The sequence below is a fragment of the Calypte anna genome, chromosome 1, assembly GCF_003957555.1.
Source record: "Calypte anna isolate BGI_N300 chromosome 1, bCalAnn1_v1.p, whole genome shotgun sequence".
In the NCBI taxonomy this organism is placed as follows: Eukaryota; Metazoa; Chordata; class Aves; order Apodiformes; family Trochilidae; genus Calypte; species Calypte anna.
In genome coordinates this window covers 32420826-32443070 of record NC_044244.1, presented here as the reverse complement: position 1 = coordinate 32443070, position 22245 = coordinate 32420826, and the positions used below count along the sequence as shown (strand labels likewise).

The window sequence follows — 22245 nt, the reverse complement described above, 5'->3', positions numbered from 1 at the left end:
AGTGGGGGCAAGGGGGGAGGAAATAAAAAAGAAGAGAATGCTTTCTTCCCTTTTTAAGAAAAGTACTTTATGGTGAACATTACTCCCTCTAGACTCATCCAAGCTTCATAAGTTATGTGTGTCAGAGACGCATCTGAAAGAACCCAGTATTACTGCAGTTTTCATAATCTGCAAGCCTTAAAAGCCAAGAACAGATTAGGAATCTACCTTATCACCCTGTAAAGTGACAACTGACACCAAAATTCATTGGCTAGCAAGGCTGGAAATTAATATCTTCTGCCTGGTCTAATCTCTACCAGTTTCAGTTTACAGATAGTGTTTTAAATCTTTGTCTGCTCATCTAAAAATCCTTATCCTAGAAGACCTCTTCTTAAGTATTTCAGCACACGACTCAACATTCTATCAAAACAGATGAATACTCTGAAAGCTCTCCGAAAAGCAAGACTTCACCTTTCATATTAAATTGTGAGAGTTTTGAACTCATTCCAAATGAACACCCTCAGTCACATTTGGACACCAGAAGTGGACAATATGACTTAGTTTCATGGATGTATTACTGTATACAGTACATTTCTGTACTCCTACTATTCGGATATCTAAAGATTGCACTTGTTCCCTTAGCCACCAAATAAACTCCTTGTGACTGTTACCTGTCCACTGTTGCAGCTTAATTCTTTTCCACATTACTGCTTTTAAAAATAAAAATAACACCCATATTCCCATCTACTCACAAATTGCTACAGCAAGCTACAGGTGAAAGAAATACAATGCATAAATTTTGGGGGAGAGAGAAAAATTGGTTAAACTGTCAGCTAAGGGTGTGCTGCTAGCCTTTATTAAGTCACTGTTAGCTACTACAAGTGAAACATTTACTGACAGGCGAGAAACATGGTCTTGCATTTGAGACCATCTTGGCCCAACCTGTGAACAAAGTAGCAAAGTAAAAGACATGAAAGCATTTGTAACGTCATATTTAAGTAACAGAGATAACACCTCTAAGGCAGCCACGAAACAACTGGAACTATAGGGAAAGCAGGGCTGAAAGTGGTCTTAAAGACAAGAAATTATACCCCAGGATGGGAAAGAAATTACTGAGATATTCATATAAGTCATCACACACAAGAATTTACAGTGCCTTTATCACCCCTTTAAGAAAACCATTCCAAGATCAATAATTTGCATTACTGAAACACGTATCTCATTAGCACTGTAAAAACCAAAAACCTGGCAAGGTTCTCATGAATACCACTGCAGCTAGAAAGGCATTAAATAACATAATCAAGACCAGCAGGTCATGCAAATTATAAACTGGCCAAAAAAAAAATGTTGAACATTAACAGCTCTTCAATTTATGAGATACAAGAAGAGACTGATTGAGCTTAAATTTGACTGCAGCTGTAACAACCAATATTTTTTTTCTAAATGAGAGGATAAAATCTCCACAAACAACAAAAATCCTTCTCACTTATCAAGCATCAGCAGAATTTCCAAACACTGAGAAGTAATCGTATCAGATCCTAAAATGCAAGGCTTATAATGAAATACAGCATTTTTTTCTCTTCCAAAACGGAATTCTATGTCTTTCAACCACAGAACCTGAAGACCCTTTGGGTAATATTACAAGAAGAAAGACTTTATTCAAGTTCTGTGGAACAATGGTGTGTTTTTAAAGTTCAATTCACTCGTAATAGCGGTCAACATTATTTAAAACCACTGGCAAACAAAGGAGCTTAAATTAGTTTAATATATGTTTAGAACAATAAGATAAATGAAGAGATGGAAGAACCCTCAATCTCACCAATTTAATAATGTAATTTATTAATTGCCCACAAAAGAATGCAAAAGCTACCACTGGGACACTGTACATGCATGCACATTTATGTAGCTAGATTTAACAGTTCATGAGTCAGAGTTAATAGCACCTTGCCATAGCTTATTCAGTCTTAAAACACTTGATTAATATCAGTGTCATAATTACAGCTACTTATATTTACATTCAGAGAACATTCAGAAGCTTTTTTCACTTAATGTACTTCTTAATGTTAAAATATTTAATGTACTAAAATATTACAGCATAGTAAACTTACTAGTTTAGTCACCATGCAAACTTAGCAGAAAGTTACTTTCACTTTGAGTAGTATTAACTGTTTGAGACATTTTTTTCTTATTTGGGAAGTACCCAACAGAGCTAGATATTTAAAAAAAAAAAAAAAATCTAGGAAGATTACAAACATGATCATACTTTTACTACCCCTGGTCATTTTCAACACTACCATGCAAACTGACTTCATTTTTCTAGTTGCTTATATTTTTTCAGCTTAAGATCAGTCTGTTCATATGCCAAAACTGAATATATACTCAGCAGTATTTGAATAATGCATCAGAATGTAAGCTTCTGACACATGCTGCAGTATCAACACTGTTAAATATAGTCTTTTATAGAACTGGAACAGTGAGTGATGACAGCTGAAAAGAAGTGGGCAAGTTCTACTTTTGTGTATTCATATTCAATTTTCAGTAAGTTAATGCTTCAGCCTTTTGTCTTTGAGTGACAGTTTCACACAGGAAAAGATGAAGAGGTTGAGTGGTGGAAAAAGCGTCAGTTCCTTTTTTTTTTTTTTTTTTTTGTGGGGAAAGAAAAAAAAAAAAAGGTCCCGTTTCCTAGCCTTAGAGAACTACAACTACACAAGATCAATTGCAAATTACACGATAGAAAGAAGTGCCTATTTAACCTAATTCTTTTCAACCACGGATTACTGGGTTGGCGATCTGCATGGGATACTAGCAAATATTTTCTGACTGACCAGGAAAATAAATATTTTTAAACGTTTATTGTGGAACAGGTATCACGAGGGCCAGCTTGCACCTTCGGGGGCTGCTTCTTAGGCAGCTAACACGTTCGCAGTCAAAATTAAAATTTAAACTTAAAGCTTATCACAACCGCGGGCGGGTTTCAGAGCACCCCGGGTACAAACAGAATTTCTGTCAACTTGAAGGTGACGCCAGGGCCGTTTCCTCCTTTCAGCCCAGATAATGGAAGAAGCGCCTGGCATCGGGCGCTCTCCCCCTCCCCCTCGCCTCAATCCTTCCTTCGGTCCTTCTCCCGGAGAGGCCAAACAAGCCCCCCCGCTGCCTCAGATCCCCACCCTTATTGTCGGGGGCCGCCATCCGGGGCTGCCCCCCGGCACCGCGCCCCGTCACTCACTCCGCTGCCTACCCTCCCCCCTGCCCGGCAGGGAGCTGACCTCGGTGCCTGCCCCCGCCGGGCGCCTCCGCGGCGCGGCCCTGCCGCCTGCCAGCAGCTCGGGCCAAGCCGAGGCCCCGCCGCCCTGAGGCGGCCGACGGCCTTCTGACAGGGCCCGAGGGAGCGGGACGGCGGGATGAGAAGCGAACGGTGCTGCCCGCACCGCACCGCCCCCCCCCCCTCATCCCCGCTGTCACCCGCCTTCCCGCCCTCTCCCGGCAGCCCCCTGGGGACGCGGGGGGCCGAGCCGTCCCCGGCGGCGGGGAGAGCTGAGAGAAAGGCGGTCGGTGCCTCCACCAGCCAAGCGGCACCGGGCGGGGGCGGAGGGAGCCGCCCGCGCCGAGCAGCCCTACCCTAACCCCCTCCCCATCTCCCTTCCCCCCCGCCTCCCTCACCAGGTGTCGCCCTTGCGGAGAGCGGTTTTGAGCAGCGCCGCGACGTCCGTGCGCTGGGTCTCCAGATCCGCCGCTCCTCCCTCCGCCATCTTCTCCCCCCGGCAGCGGCAGCAGCAGCGGCGGCGGCGGCAGCGGCGGCGGCAGGGGCAGGAGCGTGCCGCGCTGCATGCTGGGAGTGACGCCGCCGGGGAGACGCCCTCTCCCCCCTCCCTTCCCAGAATCCGCAGGGCGGGGGACGAAGGGATCCCGGGGAGGCGCCGTCCTGCACCGCCCCCTCGCGGCCGGGAGGTCTGCCGTCTCACAACCCTCGGGGAGGACGCGCATGCGCGCAGCGCCGGCTGCGGGGCTGCGGCGCTGTGGGGCGGGGCGGGCTCCGGGGGCGGCGGCCTCGGCCTCCCGCCGGGACAGCGGCCGAGCCTGGGGACGCGGGGCAGCGTCACGGCACCGGGCAGCGAGCCAGGTGGGGCCTCCGAGGAGATCGGGGTGCCGGCAGCGGTTCAGGCGCGCTGTGGTGCAGCCTCCTGGCCGGGCAGGCAGCGCGGGGTTACCTCAGGTGGCTCGGCCTGAGGCGCCGGTGCTGCGCGGTGTGGCGGCCGCTGACCCGCTGGGCCTCCTGCCCCGGCGTGGGACCGTGAAGTCTGTCAGAAGGAGCAGATCGTATTTATGGACTAAGGAGAGTCTCCTTCAGTATTAGTGTTTTAATTTCAGCGTGCGCATAATTAGATGCTGATTGCCTTACTAAGAACTGAGTAGTCTGTATTCCCAGCATGCATATAATGATATATTCTGTATTACCGTGGAAATACTGCTGGGAATTTAAATGGCCTATGCGATTGGCGTTAACTTCCCCAGACCCCTGCAGAAGCCAACGGGTAATTTGTTGTTTGTTTCAGTCGCTCTTATCTGAACCTTGTACAAACCCGTCACTTGGCACCTCACCAAAAAACGAGTCCCTGTGCTGCGTTACAGTAGCAGGGTTCTCTCTGTCCTCACACTTGTGTATGGGTTTCATACAGTCAAAATTGTATAGAAATTTTGGGCTAGAGGGTGAGAAATCCTGATAACAAACATCTGAAAAGCCAGTTTGTTCTTGTAGGTATAGCTGGTGTATCTATAAAGCATGCATTTGTGTATCTGGCCCCTTTTCCTTCCAAGTCATTATAGCATGCTATATATTTCATGACTTAACAGTTGAAATGTATCATAGGCTGCCAGTCACATATTACAAGCTAATGGGCATGATTAACTAATTAGCAGTTACGAGCTAGTAGCATATAGCTGTTACAAATAGCACTAAAGACTGCTTTTTAGGTAGAGCAAAAAAGAGAACGGAAATAAAGCTCTTAGGCAGCCATGGTAGTCCAAAGCTATGTAAATATTTTGCCAGGATTATTGGCAAATATGGTGGTGTTGAAATGCAGGCAAAATCAGGATTTGTGGCTAGAAAGGTAATACAGAAGTCATACTGAAAGTGGAAGTAAAACTCTCAAGAGCTCAGAGCTACTCAGGAGGACAGGCAAGCAAGTTAAAGATCTGTATGTTATATAGAGATATTGAGAGCTGTGGATCTAATGGCTATGTTTAATGGGAGGTGAGAAATCCAAACCAGGCAAGATGAAGCTTTCCAGACAGTTGAATAGATTTCTGTAACAGAATGTCAAATTCTGGAAAGAAGGACTGTGACACCTTCCCACCCCCTGCACACCAGGTCTTAACAAATGAAGACAGCTAACCCTGAAAGTTATCTGTGTGCCAAATAATTTTTTTTTCAAAAATGATATTTTAATGGAAGATTGGGGAAAAATATATCTTGATCCACTGTACTGATAAACAGCTTCATTGTTCATGAGTCTGTAGTAGGACCATCAGCACTTCCTTTGCCACCTGGGGGAACCCATGCCTCTGCTCTTGAGGCTGCAGGACTAGAAGTTCTGTTCCTAAATTCCATCTATCCGTGGCACAGGCATGGATACTGGGCAGATGTTAGGTGCTACCAGTACTAGACAGAAAATCATATAACATTCCACCTGGAGCAGAGCTTTTTCAGACCTGCAAGGGAGAGACTTGCTGGGAGTGTCAGTGCTTCCCAATAAGCAGTTGTGCCTTTCACAACAGAACAGCCTCCTAAGCTTGAGAAAAACTTTGATCTATGCAAAATTCTTGGAAGATGCCAGTTAGGGTTAAATTTGTATTTTAAAAAAAGTTTTCTGAACTAGGTAGGAATTCTGTCCAAGTACCTCTGTCCTAGACAGTGCCTGAGGATCTTCAGATTTTAAACCAGCTGGTAAACAGAAACAGCACTGAACATCCAGGTGAATGACCTGATGAGAAGCATTTGTAATTCAGATTTATATCTTCATACTTTTGATACAACTGAATGCAAGACATTGTAAAGCCAGGTGAAGTAGAAGGCTTTCCAGTAATCACTGGGCCTCCATCCTTAGCTGACTTCATTTCTGTGAGATTAATTTTTATAAACAATTTTTTGTGGTTCTAAACATTGATCCTGAAAAGAGATGCAATTAATACAGCATGCAGCAGCCCAGACATTCAGCAAATGAGCTGCAGATAACAAACTGTGTACACGGGTGTCTCTATTGATTCCCAATACAACATAAAGTTTAAGCTCTCTGTTCTTGTTTCCAAGTCAATTAGTGGAGCTGGCTAAAGAAACTTAAAACACAACTTGATTTCTAGGGATATGAGAAGCTCTGCTTCTCTGTGGCAAACAGTTGTGTGCATAATAAATTCTGTAGAAATGACAGACAGCTGTAAGTCTCACGAGTACCACAGAAAAACTGACCACTTTTATGTTACTTTTATTTATTTTTTTATTCTCTGAAGGGGCTTCTTAATAAACTCTACTAGCAATTAAAAGATAATAAGCTAACTATGCAATGTAGAACTATTAGAATAACATTTAAAGTTAACAAATGTAGTTAATTAACTGTGGGTTTACTGATTAAGCATTTGTTTTACATACACTGAAGACTTCTAATAGCCTAGTAATTTTAAAAACTTTTGAAAAATAGGCTTTTCTATAATTTTAATTACCTATTTTCAACATGATGAAATTAATTTCCATGTCTTTAACTCAATGCTTTTGTCTATACAAAAAAATACTACATTTTCAAATTATTATGAATCAGTTCACCTTTATATATCTCTGTCAAAAATGTTTTTTTCCTTCAAGAGTTTAAAACACAAACGAATTTAAATGGTCTGATGGCAACAGGCTTTTCCCATAGTTGGCAGATATATCAAAACTGTTACCAGTTTCTATATCTGATTTACACATCAGAACAGAGCCAAATTTCCTCCTGTATGCTTGCTAAATGAACTGTTTTGTTTTGAAAGCAAGAGGTAAAATTAAGTATATTTACTATGCACAAAATGTGTGCATCAGCTACTATAATTCTAGAGACATGACTTTTAAGGGGATCATTCAGGCTGTAGAGTTTAAGCACTTGCTGCTGAAAATGCTGCAGAAATCTAAACAAAATGTGGTAGTTAGTTTTGGTAAGGGTTGCACTTCATGTGCTAAAAATAGATTTTGATAAAAATAGTTGGTGCTTAAGTGGAAGGAGATAATAGATTTACAGCAAGGCCTCAGACAGCAGACAAGCTGCAGAAATCAATGCTGTTAGCATAAGCACACTTGTTTCAGCATATTCTTCCCATTTGGCTTTCTGAAGTATAAACAAATTGGCATTTAGTTAATAAAATTAAATTTACATTTGCAAGCATGGACATGTATGGATGACAACCTTTAAGGAAGTATCTCATTTAAGGTGTATTTTTTTTAATTCTTGATATGTAAAATTACATAAAGGCATATCTTAATTCTGTACATTGTATTTATGTGGTTTCTGAAGTCCCATTATGAGTCTTCATTAGAATAAAGCATTAACAATACTATGGAAGCTTGTAAATCTTATTCTAATTTGAAAACTAAGGAACTTTGAGAGGTTATTGTCTGTTGATTCATAAAAGGAGAAGTAAAATACTTTGACTGAAAAATAAACATCCTGACTGAAATGTCTCAGATGCAGAAAAAAAATTATAAATGGGAACATTTTTTAATTTCTGCTCTGGTATTACTTCTGGTGATCAGAGATTTCTTAGCAGAATAAGTCAATGAGTCTTTTTTGTAAACATCAGTGTTGACCCTTGCTGGGCACTTCCAAGAATTAGTGAGCAGCAACAATTCACATCAAGTTGTGGAACACAAGATCCAGCTATCCTGGAATGTTCTGCACAAAAAGTCTTTTTTACTTTCTTCAGTGGGACCCAACTGCCTCTTGTAATATTGGGGGGGAAAGTGGAAAGTGATTTCCACCTTGGTGGCAGTGCTGAGCAGGAGCTTGGGTGCTTTAGGGAAAAGCCATAAAGAAATTGTGCAAGTAAAAGGCAATGTTTTAAAAAGAAGGAAAATTAAGAATAAAAGAAATTGTACAAGTAAAAGGCAATGTTTTAAAAAGAAGGAAAATTAAGAATAAAAAAAGCCTTTTTTTTTTTTTGATGACTCTTCTGATGTCTTTGCCTAAACCTCCTTTAATCAGCCCAGGTGGGTTTCCTCACCATCTAGTCTGTATCCTTAGCTGAGGGCCTTCTTCTGTCAAGAGGAAGGAGAAGAATCATCCTGCACAGTGAAGAGAAAAAGGATGTTTCTGTCACCTCTCCTGGAGAAGACTGCATGAGATATGAGAGGCAATTTCAATAGGTGATACAAATAACACCTAAGGGAGCACATTTGTATGCACAGCAGGTCTTATTCTTTGTGTTTATGCCTGGGAACAAGCACAGCTCAGCTGAGAGAAAAAAATACAATGAAAATACTGGTGTTAGCCCTTCTGGATACAAAATATTCAGACTTTTAAAATTGTGTTGTCAATTACTGTTAAAATCTTTTCTTGAACATCATGTAGGCTTCAATGAAATGTAGGCTGTACATTGCAAACAAAATAAATAGGAGCTTGGATAGATAAAAGAATCTGGATTGCACTTAGAAAAAAAAAAATATTTGTCCCTAATATATTGCCAAAAGCTTTGTTGTGGTAATGAAGGAAAGTATCAGGTTGACACAAAAAGGAGGTTTGTGTCATCAAAGTATTAACCATTTCTTTGAATTTCTTAGTGTAAATTACTAACAAATACAAAGTAATTGTTATTACCAGTTCCTAATATACAGTTACAAAGCATATGCCTATTTAAGCATGTCTGTGCTAGAGGTTTGTTCTGAAATATTTTCTGTAATCTACGTGTGATACTAATTCATATCTGGCTCAAGCGCTCCAGGAGCACTCATTGAACTTTAATTTAAATTATGATACCAACTCTCTGTGACCTTAGGCAAGCTCGGATAACTTACCAGATGAAAAGGAACTTGGTGAAGCTTAATTACATGATAATACCTATAGAAAGATGTATCTGTACATACCTGTTTGAGTTTCTTGTACATAGTTGGGCTTAAGGTTGAAAAGATTGTTGTATGACAGACAACAGAAAGCCTTATTTTGTGTTCACAGAATAGAATGTTACCAGGCAGTGCCTTTTCTGTACCACTTGGAGGTATGGCAGGCTGTCTGAACTGGTGATTGAATCTTCCGTTCCACTCAACTGTAAGAATATACATCCCAGAAGTTAGAAGAATTTCTCAATTCCTTTTTCTACAGTTTTTCAATTGGCTTAGAGGGCAATAAAAGAGTGGACATATCGTGCAAAACACCTGACTCCTGTCTTCCCTGCCCCTTCCCCATGCATTAATATGAGAAAAATAAGTATATTTTGTTAGTATGCCATGTATGGGATTCATCTTTAATATCTAAAGCTGTAGCAAGACGAACCTCTTTTAGGGAACGGCGCTTCAAGGTCCAACCAGGTGTTCCAGCAAAGACTCACGAGCAATGCTCTAAGCCTATGGTTCTCAGAGTTGACCAGCCCAGATCAGTGCTATTGCTCCAAGAGTGACTGACCTCTCTGCAGACATGCTCAGGACTGAGCTGAGCCTGAGCTTCAGGACTCACCTTTTATTGGCCCCCTGGTCCTGCTCATGTGCAGTGGGGGCCCACCCTAATTAGGCACAGGTGGGCTTGACACAAGCTCATGCTCACTCCCTGGCAATTAGTGGCACCTTTTTGCCTCATTTCACTACATAAAGGTTACTATCTGGTCCTAGATAGTTGGATATGATCCTATGATCCTTTGTTAGTCAATGGAGATGGCCTCTAGAGAATGATTCATCCCCAGTGTGTTAGGGTGAGATAATTTGCGGTCTGGAGATCCCTTTCTGTTGTTTTAAAAGGGACCTAAAGAATGAGTTGTTAGGCAGCTGATGACTGCTGAAGCTAATCCTGCTTCAAGTGCTCTCTGAATTTTGAGATCTAAACTTGCAGCTGAAAAGCTGCAAGCACTGTCAAGAAAACACTGAAGCTTTTATGTAGTGATAGTTCCATGCTGGTATGGTGGCTTGTATTCTTTCTGACATAAAGTCATTGTTTATTTAAAAAAGCAAGATAGATATATTATTTTCCTACTAATTATTAAATATCCTCTCAGAAGAGTGAAAAATCTCTTTTCTTTGAACACCTAAGCACACTGGATGAAATGCTGCCTGCTAGGAAAAATCCTATTTGCCCTGAAGACTGAAGTGGTGACTTCACTTGTTTTGTATTAAAACTGGCTTATGTGCTTGCACTTTGCACTAGGATTATTCACTGAGGATTGCAGTGCTTTTGTTTTCATAAGGGGTGAAAGCTATATTAACTTCCATTTATAGTCACCTTTGGAGAAATTAGAAACTGTTCAAAATTTACATCAGCTTGGAAGCTGTTTCTGGGTGAAGGTGATTTAAATTTGCGAAAAAGTTATTTCTGAAGAATAAATGAAACAGTGACATTAAGGAGGTGCCTGATAAATCCAGGTCAAAACTCCTAATTAATAAAGCATTAGGTGTCCCTTTTCCTAGAAATAAAAATTATAAAGAACAGCCAAACCAACCACAGATAGACATTTGGAAAAGCTGGAAAGTTTAAACTAAAGTTGGCAACCAGCCTTTGTAGTTTGAAAAACAAGGGAATTTGCACTTTCATAATTTATTTACTTCTAGCAGCTACCAGCTGAACTTCAAATATGATACAAACAACTTTTGTTTGTGTACTTACCCCCAGGGAAAGAAAATTGTTAACTAATTACTTGAATAATAACTTTTGACCTCTGTTCTTTCTCAGGTAGTATTTTCAACCCTCAAGATTGTGAAAAGCACCAGAGAGCATTCACAAGAAAACATCTAATGACAAATCGAAGACATAGGCACCACCCAAGAGGGAGGGCATAGCCTTTTCAGCAGGGTCATCTGTGTCTGAAAAGAACATATGTCTGCTACCCATGCAGAAAAAATCAAGTTAAATAGTGAATTAATGAGAGATTTTGAAAAGTAATCCCATGCCTTTTCTCAGGATTTTTTTACAGTGTTCTAACTTGCTGACTACGTGAAGTGCTAGTTTTTTTAACTGATAAATTGAAATCATCCAAGGTGTCAGTTGATTTCCTACCTCTTGTTCATAGCATGTGCTTGCCATTATTGCAGCTACGAAAGGTTGAAAATGTAAAGGTATTAAAGGTTAGATTGTTGGGAAGTATTAGAATCTCAGGGTACCTTGCATGGTCTTAGCATCAAGGTCAGGTCCTGTGCCTCTTAAAGATCCTTGTGGTGAATTGTCACTGAAGAAAAGGGACATGGAAAGGACCTAAAACAGCCTAGAATTTAACATGAAAAATATGGAAAATATGCAACTCTTTGATACACAACCATTTCAGATTTTCTTTCCTGAGAATCCTGAGGGTGAACATTCTCCTGAAATTATGTGCTTGAACCAGATTATCTTCTTAGGCAGATACACTTTTGGTACACTTTTGGTAAAAAAAAAGAAAAAGGCAGAAATACCTGAGGGAGAGTAAGACAGACAAGCTATACAATAGCTAGGACACTTACTTACCTTGAGTATTGGGTGTCATTTTAAGTCCTTGTCCTGCCCAAATATTGCAGGGACTTGAACTGATATCTCCTTCGTCCCCTAGAGGTGAGCTGATGCTCTGCACAGAGCTCTCTATATGCCTGCTTATGGTTTAATGTCGGCCTTTCAGCCCTGGGGAATTGCAGGTGATGTGTTCAGTGCTTTATGGATGAAGGAGAAGTGTGTGGATGTGTGAAGACCTCACTGTCTACCAACACCCTGGTATTCCTGATATTTGCCACCTGGTAAGATTAGGACTCTCATTCCATGATGGGCCAGGCCTACTCAGGGAAACCTGTCAGACTGTACTGGGTTAAGCAGGAGATTTTCCTGAGCAGGTAATGAGAGAGGGACCAAGGCAGTGGGGAATGTGCCTTCTGGACTCAGGGGCTGCAGCAGATTTGGGATTTGTCTGTAAAGAACTGGAAAGGGAAAGTGTCTTACATGGAAGCATGAAAGGAGAAAAAGGGGTGAGTCAAAAAACTGAGTTATACTCGGCACTAGGGACTTGGCAGACTCTTTCAGCTGGGTGTCCTGTGTTTTGGCCTAAATTAAGCCTCTCAACAGCTCATCAGCTGTGGTGGTATAGTTACCCATGTCACCTCCCAGCTGCTGAGTGGCAAAATGATAAATGTCTCAGAGTTCAGACATCCAGGAGTGTTAGGTCTGCCTCAGTGATAGATTTAGTAGAGGAAATCCAGCTGAAAATGTGAATGAGCATTGTGGTCCTCATGTACAGCAAGGATGCCTACATTGAGGGGCAGACCTACAGGCACCAAGCAAAGCCCCTGACTTGCTTCTTGCAGTCACCTAAAACGGGCTTGGGCTCAGTTTGCCACAATGTGCTTAGGATGAAATAAATCTTGACTCTATTTAAGCACTGCTCAGCAATAGTGAAAACATTTCTGCATTATCAACATGGTTTCCAGCACCAATCCAAGACATTCCCCCATACCAGCTACTATGAAGAAAATTAACTCCATCCCAGGCAAAACCAGCACATCCTAATGAGCTTGCAGGCCACACATAAACTCTTCCCCTGCTCCTCCCCTTCTATTTGGTGTGATTTGCATGCATATATATGGTGTATTGATTTCATGGACTCAGTAGCTTTTCCAACCTGAGGGAGACAAAAGTTTATTCTCTTGAGGGTCCTACTTATACTCTAGGTACTTTCCCCAGGGCTCTGTCCCAAGAACCTCCCACCAAAGTTTCACTGTTTTTCCATTAGTTTTCCACCATCCCTTCTGGTAAACAAGGTACTTCATTAGCACATTCCTTTCTTATCACCCACCTCCCACATATATAGACAAATGTACATTGTGGACAGGTGCAGAGGCTAGAAACAGCTAAACTGAGGCTGAGGCAGTGGTTTCTTTGAATTAAATATCTGTTCCACATTTTGTCATCTGACTTTTGTAGCCTAGCCCTTTTGATAGGAAACTTTTTCTAAGAAGATGGTGAATTTCCATCTCTCCAGGTACCTGCACCTTTTATTGCATCAAACAAGAGTGCTATAGTATCATCCCACCATGACCTGCCCAGGACAAACACACAAACTTCAATCAGATTGGATCCAATGGCCAGCTGGACTACAGTCTTTTGCTTGGTATAATTCAGTGTTGCCTTTGTTCAAGAAATCATCTTAAGGTCTGGCTTCCCATACATTAGAAAACCACTATACTTGCTGCTTTCCATCAGTTTGGACTGGATGAATTTATTACCCACTGCCCTCCGAAGATGTGCAGCATGTTATGAGAGTAGCTGCTACCCTGGAAGAAAGGAGGATATGACTGGACACTAGGATGAAAACTGTCATTGCCACACAGTTACCTGCAGTATTGAGAGTACAGGAGAAGAGTGAAAAGGAAGAACAAACTCACCATGACAGAGAGAACATGCAATGGGACAGGGATGTCAGAGCAGAGGTATGCATATACTGTTCCAGTGTGGATATGGTGAAGGGAAGGCTTTCATTAGGCTATAATATATTGGTACCCCCCTATTAAAAAAAAAAACAAAAACACCACAGTACAAACACCAGTCCAACTCCAGAAAATTATTAAAGTCTTTGGTTTTGAACAAGTGTCACCATCATTTCTCAGACTTATTTACATAAATGGCAAATTTGACTCATGCTTATCCATGTCTGCACTTTCCAGGTATACCATTAAAAAGTTTTGCTTGGTATGACTCCCAAAACTAATTTACTAATTGTATAGTTGTGTTATCAGACACTGGAATGGCTCTGAATGTGTATGCTAAGGTTGACACTTTAAATGTGAAGCTGCTAAACTTTAACATGTCAGTCATGTTAAAGTCTGTTTAAAAACAATCTAAATTTTCACAGAATTGACCTATTTCTGTAAAAACAGCTCAAAAGGGATCATTATTATAGATTAATATAGAGGAGCTCATATTGCTACCACTTATGCTTCATAAAAATTCCATATAATTTTTAAAATCTGTCACTAAATTTTTATGATCCAATATTATCTTGGGTCAGGACGGATAAGTAACCATTGTAATGCAACAAGAAGAGCTTCACAATATATACAGATTAATTTAAGGGTGATCATTTAAATAATAGCTAATAAAATCAAAGTAATTTTATGTACATTTTAAGAGCCAGACTAATCAAAGCTTAAAATTTTATGGGATAATAAAGCAAACCTCATTAATTTACCATAGTAAAAATACATACAATTAAAAAGGGATGGAATAAGCACAAGCTTACAATAAGAAGAAAGTGCTGAGCCTTTAATCTTATTCTCACTGAAATAATCATAGAAATTCATAGCTGGAACCACAGCACTCTGGTGGAAGGCCAATGTTCTCTCTTATCCATGCTGCCTATTTGGCTGTATTGGAGGGATGTGGAATCTTGGTGTAAATTATGGTGTTTGATGCTGTCATCAATTTGAAAGGAAGGGAGAAAAAAGAGGGGAGAGGTATCCCACTAACATACAATCCAAGGAACCAGGTTTTCATTAGCAAAGGCTGATGGTTAATCAAGCACATCTCTGCATATTCTATAAATTCATAATCTGGCAGAAAAATGAGGAATCATCAGAATATTTAGTGGAACATTTAAATTGCCAATGCAAATTCATGTGTTTAAGTAATTCTAGCAGAGTTAGACTGTAAAATTAGTGGCCTCATTAATCTAAGTCTGTAATAGATTAAGCTGTCCTTGCCTTTTCTTTTGCTACTTTTCCTATAGAAGTAAGCTTTGTGCATTTTGGAGCCTTATTTGATTTTTCAACAAAATTTGAGACATGGCTTGGAGTCTTAAACCTATTCAGTCACTATAAAAAAAGATTCCTGGGAAGAAGAGAGAAAAGCAAAAAGTGTATCAGTCTGAAAAGCTGTCCATTAAGATCACCCTTACACAAATAACCCAGAAAATTTTATGTTCCCCAGCACAGGAAAAGCTTCAATCAACCATGAGAAGCAGTAGTGGATCAAGTGTTGGACTTGATGATCTCAGAGGTCCCTTCCAACCCAGCTGATTCTATGATTCTATGAGGTAAAATCCATAGGAAATGAGTTCCAGAGCTCATGGAATTTTTAATTATTCAGCTTTTAATTATTCAGAAACTTTTAATTTTAGACAACTTTTTTTCTTTGATACTTCACATGAAGCTTAACAGAGAATTAGGTCTGCTTTTTATCTGTGTAAGACTACAATAAAAACAAACAAAAACCCCAGCCTGGTGTTCCCCGGGCGATTTTCTTGCTCTGTGTGTATGCAGAGATGTGACAAGAGAGGAGGACAGGAGAAGGAAGCGGAAGAACCGAAATGTCCCTTATCAAGGTTCGGTAGGGTGCTGTGTTGTCTAGTCTGCCTTCTGACATCTGGTGGCAAACTCTCTCCATTACAGTGTTTGCTCGAATTTTTAAAAAATAACATCCCCCCCCCCACGAGCCATCTCCAAGAGCTTTTCTGGCATTTGTGGGTGCTTAATGCCAGGGAAAACCAGGGCACTTGTGGATAAGGAGGTAATTCTGGTGTCTGGCAGGGAGCAGGCGATATGCCATGAAACTTAAAGCAGGAGGAAAACAAAGAAGATTTATGTAGTGGGTTTATCACTCTAGTAGCAGCATCACCTCACTGTCCTCCAGGCTATGCAGAGTGAAGACATCTGAGATAACTTTAAACTGATCAGAAAAACAAATTTTTCCCCACTGAGCTCTGAGCACCGATTCTGCTTCCAGTTGCCAAAAACCCAGTGCAAGTGCACGGTGCTACAGAAGCTATGGATGTGTGTCCCCTGACCACAAGGAAAAAAAGTGCATTTTGTTCATTGTGAGGACTGAGCTTCAGGGATGCAAACACACAAAGAAATGATCAGCCCTAAAGTATATTTTTAGATGAAAACTCTAAGTGATTAAGAACTGGTTGGAATGAAAATATCAGAATGATTCTCATGACCCTACACAACACATCCTCAATAACTTAGAGCTCTGCTAGTTATTACTCACCACTCTTATATTATATTTGGTCTGGTTTTCAGAAAATAAGCATTATGTGCATCCAAGAAAAAGCCAAGATGTTTGTGTTATGTTTACCATGATTCCAGGTGAGAAAAAAAGGAACTGAATTGCTATGTGAGGTAACCTAGCAGGTGGCAAAGCTCTTCAGGTTGGCCGGAGTTGATGCGATCCATCTCTCAGAATAAACATCTTGGCAAGATGTTGGATACCAGGCAGGGCATGTAGGGTGCAGGGAGCCAGTGGTTAACATTTCTGTCCATCCACATCTCACTGTTCAATATGAGTAAGCAGATTCTAACTAATTCACCTTGGCCAGGTGAGGGTGGACTTGGTTGTAACACGAGAGAACTCTTTGGATCAGGATCAGGGCATCCCGATACTCTGCCCTCATGCAGTCCAAGCTCTGAATAAGGCAAGGTTAATCTAAAGGGCTGCAAACTACAGATTTACTGCCTTCAAAAGAATCAGACAACAACAGCCACAAAAGCAGAAACACCTCAAAGGCACACAGCCCTCAGTGCTTCCTACCATGTATTTGATGGAGGAGGAAAGGCTGGAGAAGGAAGGCAGAGTTCACTGTCTGCCTTCCTTGCCCTGCAGATTCTGAGGTAAAAGTGATCCTCTCAGTAATCCTCTCTAGGTATGTATAATTATCTTTTGTATTTATACAATGAGAAATTACTTATATTCAAACTATTATCTATGTAATTCATTAGCTCCACATTTGTAATCTCACTGAAAGGTGTAACTACTCTAAATGGAAAGTGTAACTTTTTACAGATACAGAATTAGGTTTTTTGATTCTGCATTAATCAGAGGCATATTTTCAAGCTGAATGAATAGCTGCATGTCCCCAGCCAAGCCAAAATGCTCATTGGTTCTCTTTTCTTGGGAAAAAAAAAAAAAAGAAAAAAAAAAGTGTTTCATTTTGGTCTTGTTTTTGAAAATATCTTGAAATCTGCAATCCAGAACATTTAACATGACAATATTCTCTTCCTGTTTTGGTTTCCCTCCTCCTTTTCTGAGTTTCAAGGTGTTTTGGAATATATGGTAGATAATATTCTAAGTAATGGTACTTGTGCTGTTCTTGGCTTGTGGAAAGCTCTACTTTTGCTTGTACTCAATATGCAGAAAGATATCAAAATATATTTTTTTTGCCTTGCTATTAGAACACCATAAAATAAAGTCTGTAACAACATTTAAGGCACCTTTTAATGTTTTTAAATGCACATACAGAAGCCTAGTATGTTCTTGAGTGAAATTTTCTTATTTTTCCTTCCCTTATTAAAACTCAGGTGGTTAAATTTCAGAAGACAGGCTTAAAATCTGAAATTAATACTGAGGGACAGAGCAGCTTACTCCTATTTAACATGCCATATCATTCACTAAGCTTACAGAACTTTGGATTATATTATTTTATACCATTATTATATATTATTCTTATATATTACATATATTTCAAAGAACGTGTTAAAACAGTAAAGTAGGCACGGTACAGTCTCAATTGTACTTGCAGATCATAACTGTCTTTCACAGACAAAATAATTCTATGATTCTATTATTTCTCTGGAAAAAATAACCCAGGTAAGTTCACAGTGAGGTTTTTTCCTGCAGCAAACAACGTATCTGACAACCCCCTTATTCATCTCCTGCTGTGAAAGAACCGAGTTACTGGACTAATAAGCTTTGACACCTTTTTAACCAGAATTTGTGATGCCTGTTTTTAAAATGACACTACACAGATTAGGAAATCCTATATCACGAGATAATAAATGGCACCATGAATCTCTACAGTGAAGTCTAATCCTTCATGTAGATGAGTTCTCAAGACTGCCAACACACATTGCCCTCAGTGAAGAAGTTTCAGAAAAAAATGTGTGATTCATTTTGTGAAATCAGCTTCATGTTTACTTGCCTTTACTACTCTTGCTGTGCCTAGCCTCCTGTTTTCACATGGTCTCCTTTTATTTAATATAATTTAATTATATAGGTGTAATTAATTCATGAAAATAATTCAATACATAATTTTGGAAACAATCATATTCATTTTGTAAATAATCATATTTATTTTAAATTTAGATAAAAATCTCACTAGGTAAGGAGGTCTGCTTTTTAGTCAATTGTGTCCATTATGCAACCTTTACAATAATATTGAAACAAAATTAGCAGACATTAAGCCAAAATTAAAACACTTCTTCAGTTTAAAATCGTTGGTAGCATGACAGCAAGTGATGATGTTGTTTGATACACAGGAAAATAGGAACTACCATATTGTATCAGATTAAGGCAAATGTATGCACAAATGAGTTATAAAACAGAGTAATCCAAATTTAGACCAGATGTGTGCATACACTTTTTCTCCTGTTTTTTTTCTTTTTTTCCTCCTGATTTCTTTCTCTGGATTCTTGATTTAGTGCATACTCTGAGTCCCACATATGTAGGTGGAGGAATAGGTGGTTTTTTTTTTTTTTAAGGAAAGATGGCTATTTTTTTTCCTGGATATAGTTTGGGCCTTTTCCGAAGCTCATGAATAATGCTTACTGAACCTTCATAATAAACCAGCAATACACTTAATATTCTTGTAATTCAAACCTTTGCTGTGCAATGAAACCCTGTAGTCAGCTCAAAATGTTGGGCCCATGAACTCTTCCTTGTGGTTTAATAAAGCACAGACCTGTTTCCTATTAACTATATAATATAATGAAGCAAATTACTTGTTAAAAATACAATTTAAGCTTATTTTCAAAAGGTGGGGAGACCAAGTATTGTTCTACTTTTGATCTAAATTCTTCTGGTCTTTTTTTTCTGCTTTTCAAAGGGATTACAGCCTGGATTCAAAAAGAAAATTAGGCTTCAAAGCATGAAATATTGCAACACCTTACTTTTTGGTACATGCTTCACCCAGAGCAAGACTCAGACACTGTGCCTGGCAGCATAGGGTCTCTATTGCATTATAGAAGGGAAACTGCCTTATGATGATATATAAAAAATCTAAAAAGCTTGGTAGTGACTTGTCAAGACGTAGCAAATGAGAAATGAGGAGTGCAGGTTTTTAAATCTTTCCCCTTTAGGGAGCTAAGGTGCTTTACAAAGTCTTAGAAAGAAGCATCTTTATATTTCAAAATAGCTACAGTTCTCATTGCCTGAGGGATTTTTCTCTTTTTATGAAATAGAGTAAGAAGAAAGATCTCTTTGTATGATATTCTGTGGGTTAGGTCAGACAAAAAGCATTCATCCCAGGATTTCTTCATCTTTGTTTAATTCTGCTTTATTGGTGAGTCTGGGGGAGTAAAGTACCACCCCTGACAGGAGAAGATCAATGGGGACCACTGAGGTAAAATGGACATACAGTAGTCCACCAAATTAGGTGCACTTTGCATCCAAGTGCCCTGATGGAGTGGGATGATGTTGTCATAAGACCACTATTATCTGCAGATGTTCATGGTGACAGGAGAAGGTCTCAAATAACTGGAAAATGGTAAACATGCCCATTTTCAAGAGGGGCAAAAGCTGGCTTTTGGATTCTATACTTTCTCTTCCTCAGCTTTAAGGGATGGCAATAGAGGAACATTGTAGGATGCTGCTGTACATCAGGCTCTAAGCCACTATTGCTCTCCTTACAGGGAGGTATTCCTAATGAGAGCTGCACTTTCTGTTCCTGATTATTTTAGTACCTGAAGCCCCATATTAAGAGAGATGCAAGTAAAAAGCTAATCTTTATGAACAAAATGAGAAACTAACTGCTAAACTGAAAAGCAGTGCTGCAACTGGCACTGTTGGTTAGTTTAGGGCAGTAGTATGGTGAGTGATGATTTTTGTCTCTAAGAACTGATAAGGAAGCAAAATTGTTGGTAAACATTAGTCAACTCATTGTTTCTTAGAGACAAAATTCTGTATGTGGCTACCAAATTACAAATTTTCTTTTTCTCTATTTACCAGCACAGAACATGCCTACCTCTGAGTAAAATCAGTGTTTAAAACAGTTACATACTAGAGCCCTAAATATACGACCATTCAGAACCAAGTTATTTTCCTGATTTTTATGCTGTGCTGTTCATCTTGAAATGGAAATGCTAAATTTGTTCCAAACACTGTACCTGTTGCAAGTGTGAATGCCCTTTTTAATGTTTATGTTTTTCTTTTAGCATGTGGATGAGCCCTACAAATTGACAGAAAGTAAGAAATAGTGACACTAGCTCAAAAACTAAACAAGCTGAAGAAAGACAGAGAACATTCATATAATAAAAGTGTTTCATAACTGTGTTGTGTTCTAAGGCCACAGTATTCAGCTGGGGATTTTCCAGTCAGAAAGATATAAATACAGGCTCTCTAGGACAAAGATTGCCAATCTGGTTTTACCAGAAAATGGAAGATTTATCATATTGTGCATGTGCAGCATGTACAAATGCACCTTTGGAGATGAGTCAGGCTTACTAAGTAAGCATCTGTAAAACCAGCTGCACTCTATAGATGCAATGGATTGTTTCAGTTGTTCCCAGGAGTGTTGGCCACACCATCTGTGAAAGCACATAGGAAAGTTTTCTGAAAGCATGTCTTTCTGCATGGTGTCACACAACCTGTGGATTTGTTCAGATTTTCACAGATTTTTCAGATTTTTGCCTGGCAAAGTGATCTAGGACAACTACTGATGTGCAGCAGCATCACACTGTAAATAATGATCACGTTTTTCAAGATTTGCACAGACCAGATTCCTGGGTTTCAAAACATCTTCTCTATTGCTTTGCTTACTGCTTTTTCTTCTATTGTTTGAATGTGACTGTATTGTTTTAGCTGGGTGATAATACATGTGTCTTGAGACATGTTTGCCTGATTTCCATAACAGCAGGAAAGCAGTATGAAACTACTCACTATCCTCTGGTCTCAAAATATGCAGTCAAATTGAGTGTAATGATACATGCAGATAATACAGGCATATGTTCTCCCATAAATACAAGGTGTTTGCTGTGTCTAAACTGCAACATCTGCAGCAGATGGATTTTAGCTGCTGCTGTTGTCTTTTCCATGTACTTTGACTACTTTTAACACTGTAAAAATGCTTGTGGTCCTACAGAACAGTAGATGTTACCCATTCCAGTATATATTCAGGATCCTTGGTCATTTCACACCGTGGAGGCAACACCATCCACCCCCTCTGGATCCACATTAGTTTGGGTCTACCTCAATGTACTGAAATCATGCTGCTGACAGCAACACAGTCTTGGTTATTTCTGTTCCCTCTGCATTATTTTTAGCTGCAATTCTGCAAATGTAGAAACTTGGTAACCAACTAGGGAAATCATGGTGTTACTGTACCAGCTTCCAATGAGTGAGGTAAAACCACATTTGTCCTCCTGACCACCACCAACCTCTTAATTTGGCTGCAGTCTGCATCCAGGCATGCATATGTACTGCAGAGCTTGCTGCAATAGCCATGGTGACAGCCACATACCAGGCTGCTTTTAACTTGCCCTTTCCATACCAGCCTCTGCATTTCCTCCCAGAGCCAAGTCACTATGTGTGGGGTAGTCAACATCAAGCCTTCATTTTTCCTTTTCTTTCTTTTTTTTTTGGTTTTTTTTTTTTTGGTTTTTTGTTTTTTGTTTTTTTTTTTTCTTTTTTTTTTTTTTTTTTTTCTTAAATATTTTTTCTTTTTAATTTTTTAAAATTCTTTTATTTTTTTTACTTCATCGACTTTTAAGTCTGTATTGCTTTGGAAAAAAAATAATCATTCAACCATTCTACAAATCCTTACTTAAATGGAAAAGTGCTAATATGAAGAGTAACAACTGGGGAAGTGTTTCACCTCCCTCTTAGGTCTCTCACAGAGCTATCAACATTGTATAAGATGTGATGACAGTTTAAGAGTCAACAAAATCTCCTTTTCAGAAAACTTGCAAAATTATAACCAGACAATTTTGTCAGTTCTGTACAAATTAAAAATAGTCATCAGATGATTACATCAGTACTTCTTAATGCTGCATGTATTTATCCCCATTTAACCTAGAAATGGACAAGAATTCTAGGAGAAAAATAAGAATTTTATTCTGTTTGATATTACTTTAATGAATGAGGATCCTTTCCTGCCTCCTTTGCC

The 22245-nt window shown here is 39.6% G+C and overlaps 1 protein-coding gene across 3 annotated transcripts in view; it reads right to left on the bottom strand.

The window, feature by feature from the left end:
- Positions 1–3818, bottom strand: part of USP15 (ubiquitin specific peptidase 15) — a 65559-nt gene extending 61741 nt beyond the window's left edge. For 2 of the 3 annotated variants that reach the window (XM_030444393.1, XM_030444439.1), the window contains exon 1: positions 3640–3806. In XM_030444393.1, the coding sequence (XP_030300253.1) occupies positions 3640–3728 (89 nt within the window). In that variant the 5' untranslated portion in view covers positions 3729–3806. Of the gene's footprint in view, positions 1–3639 lie in introns of all 3 variants that reach the window. The other variant, XM_030444403.1, reaches the window with a different exon arrangement.
- Positions 3819–22245: the final 18427 nt, after the last annotated feature.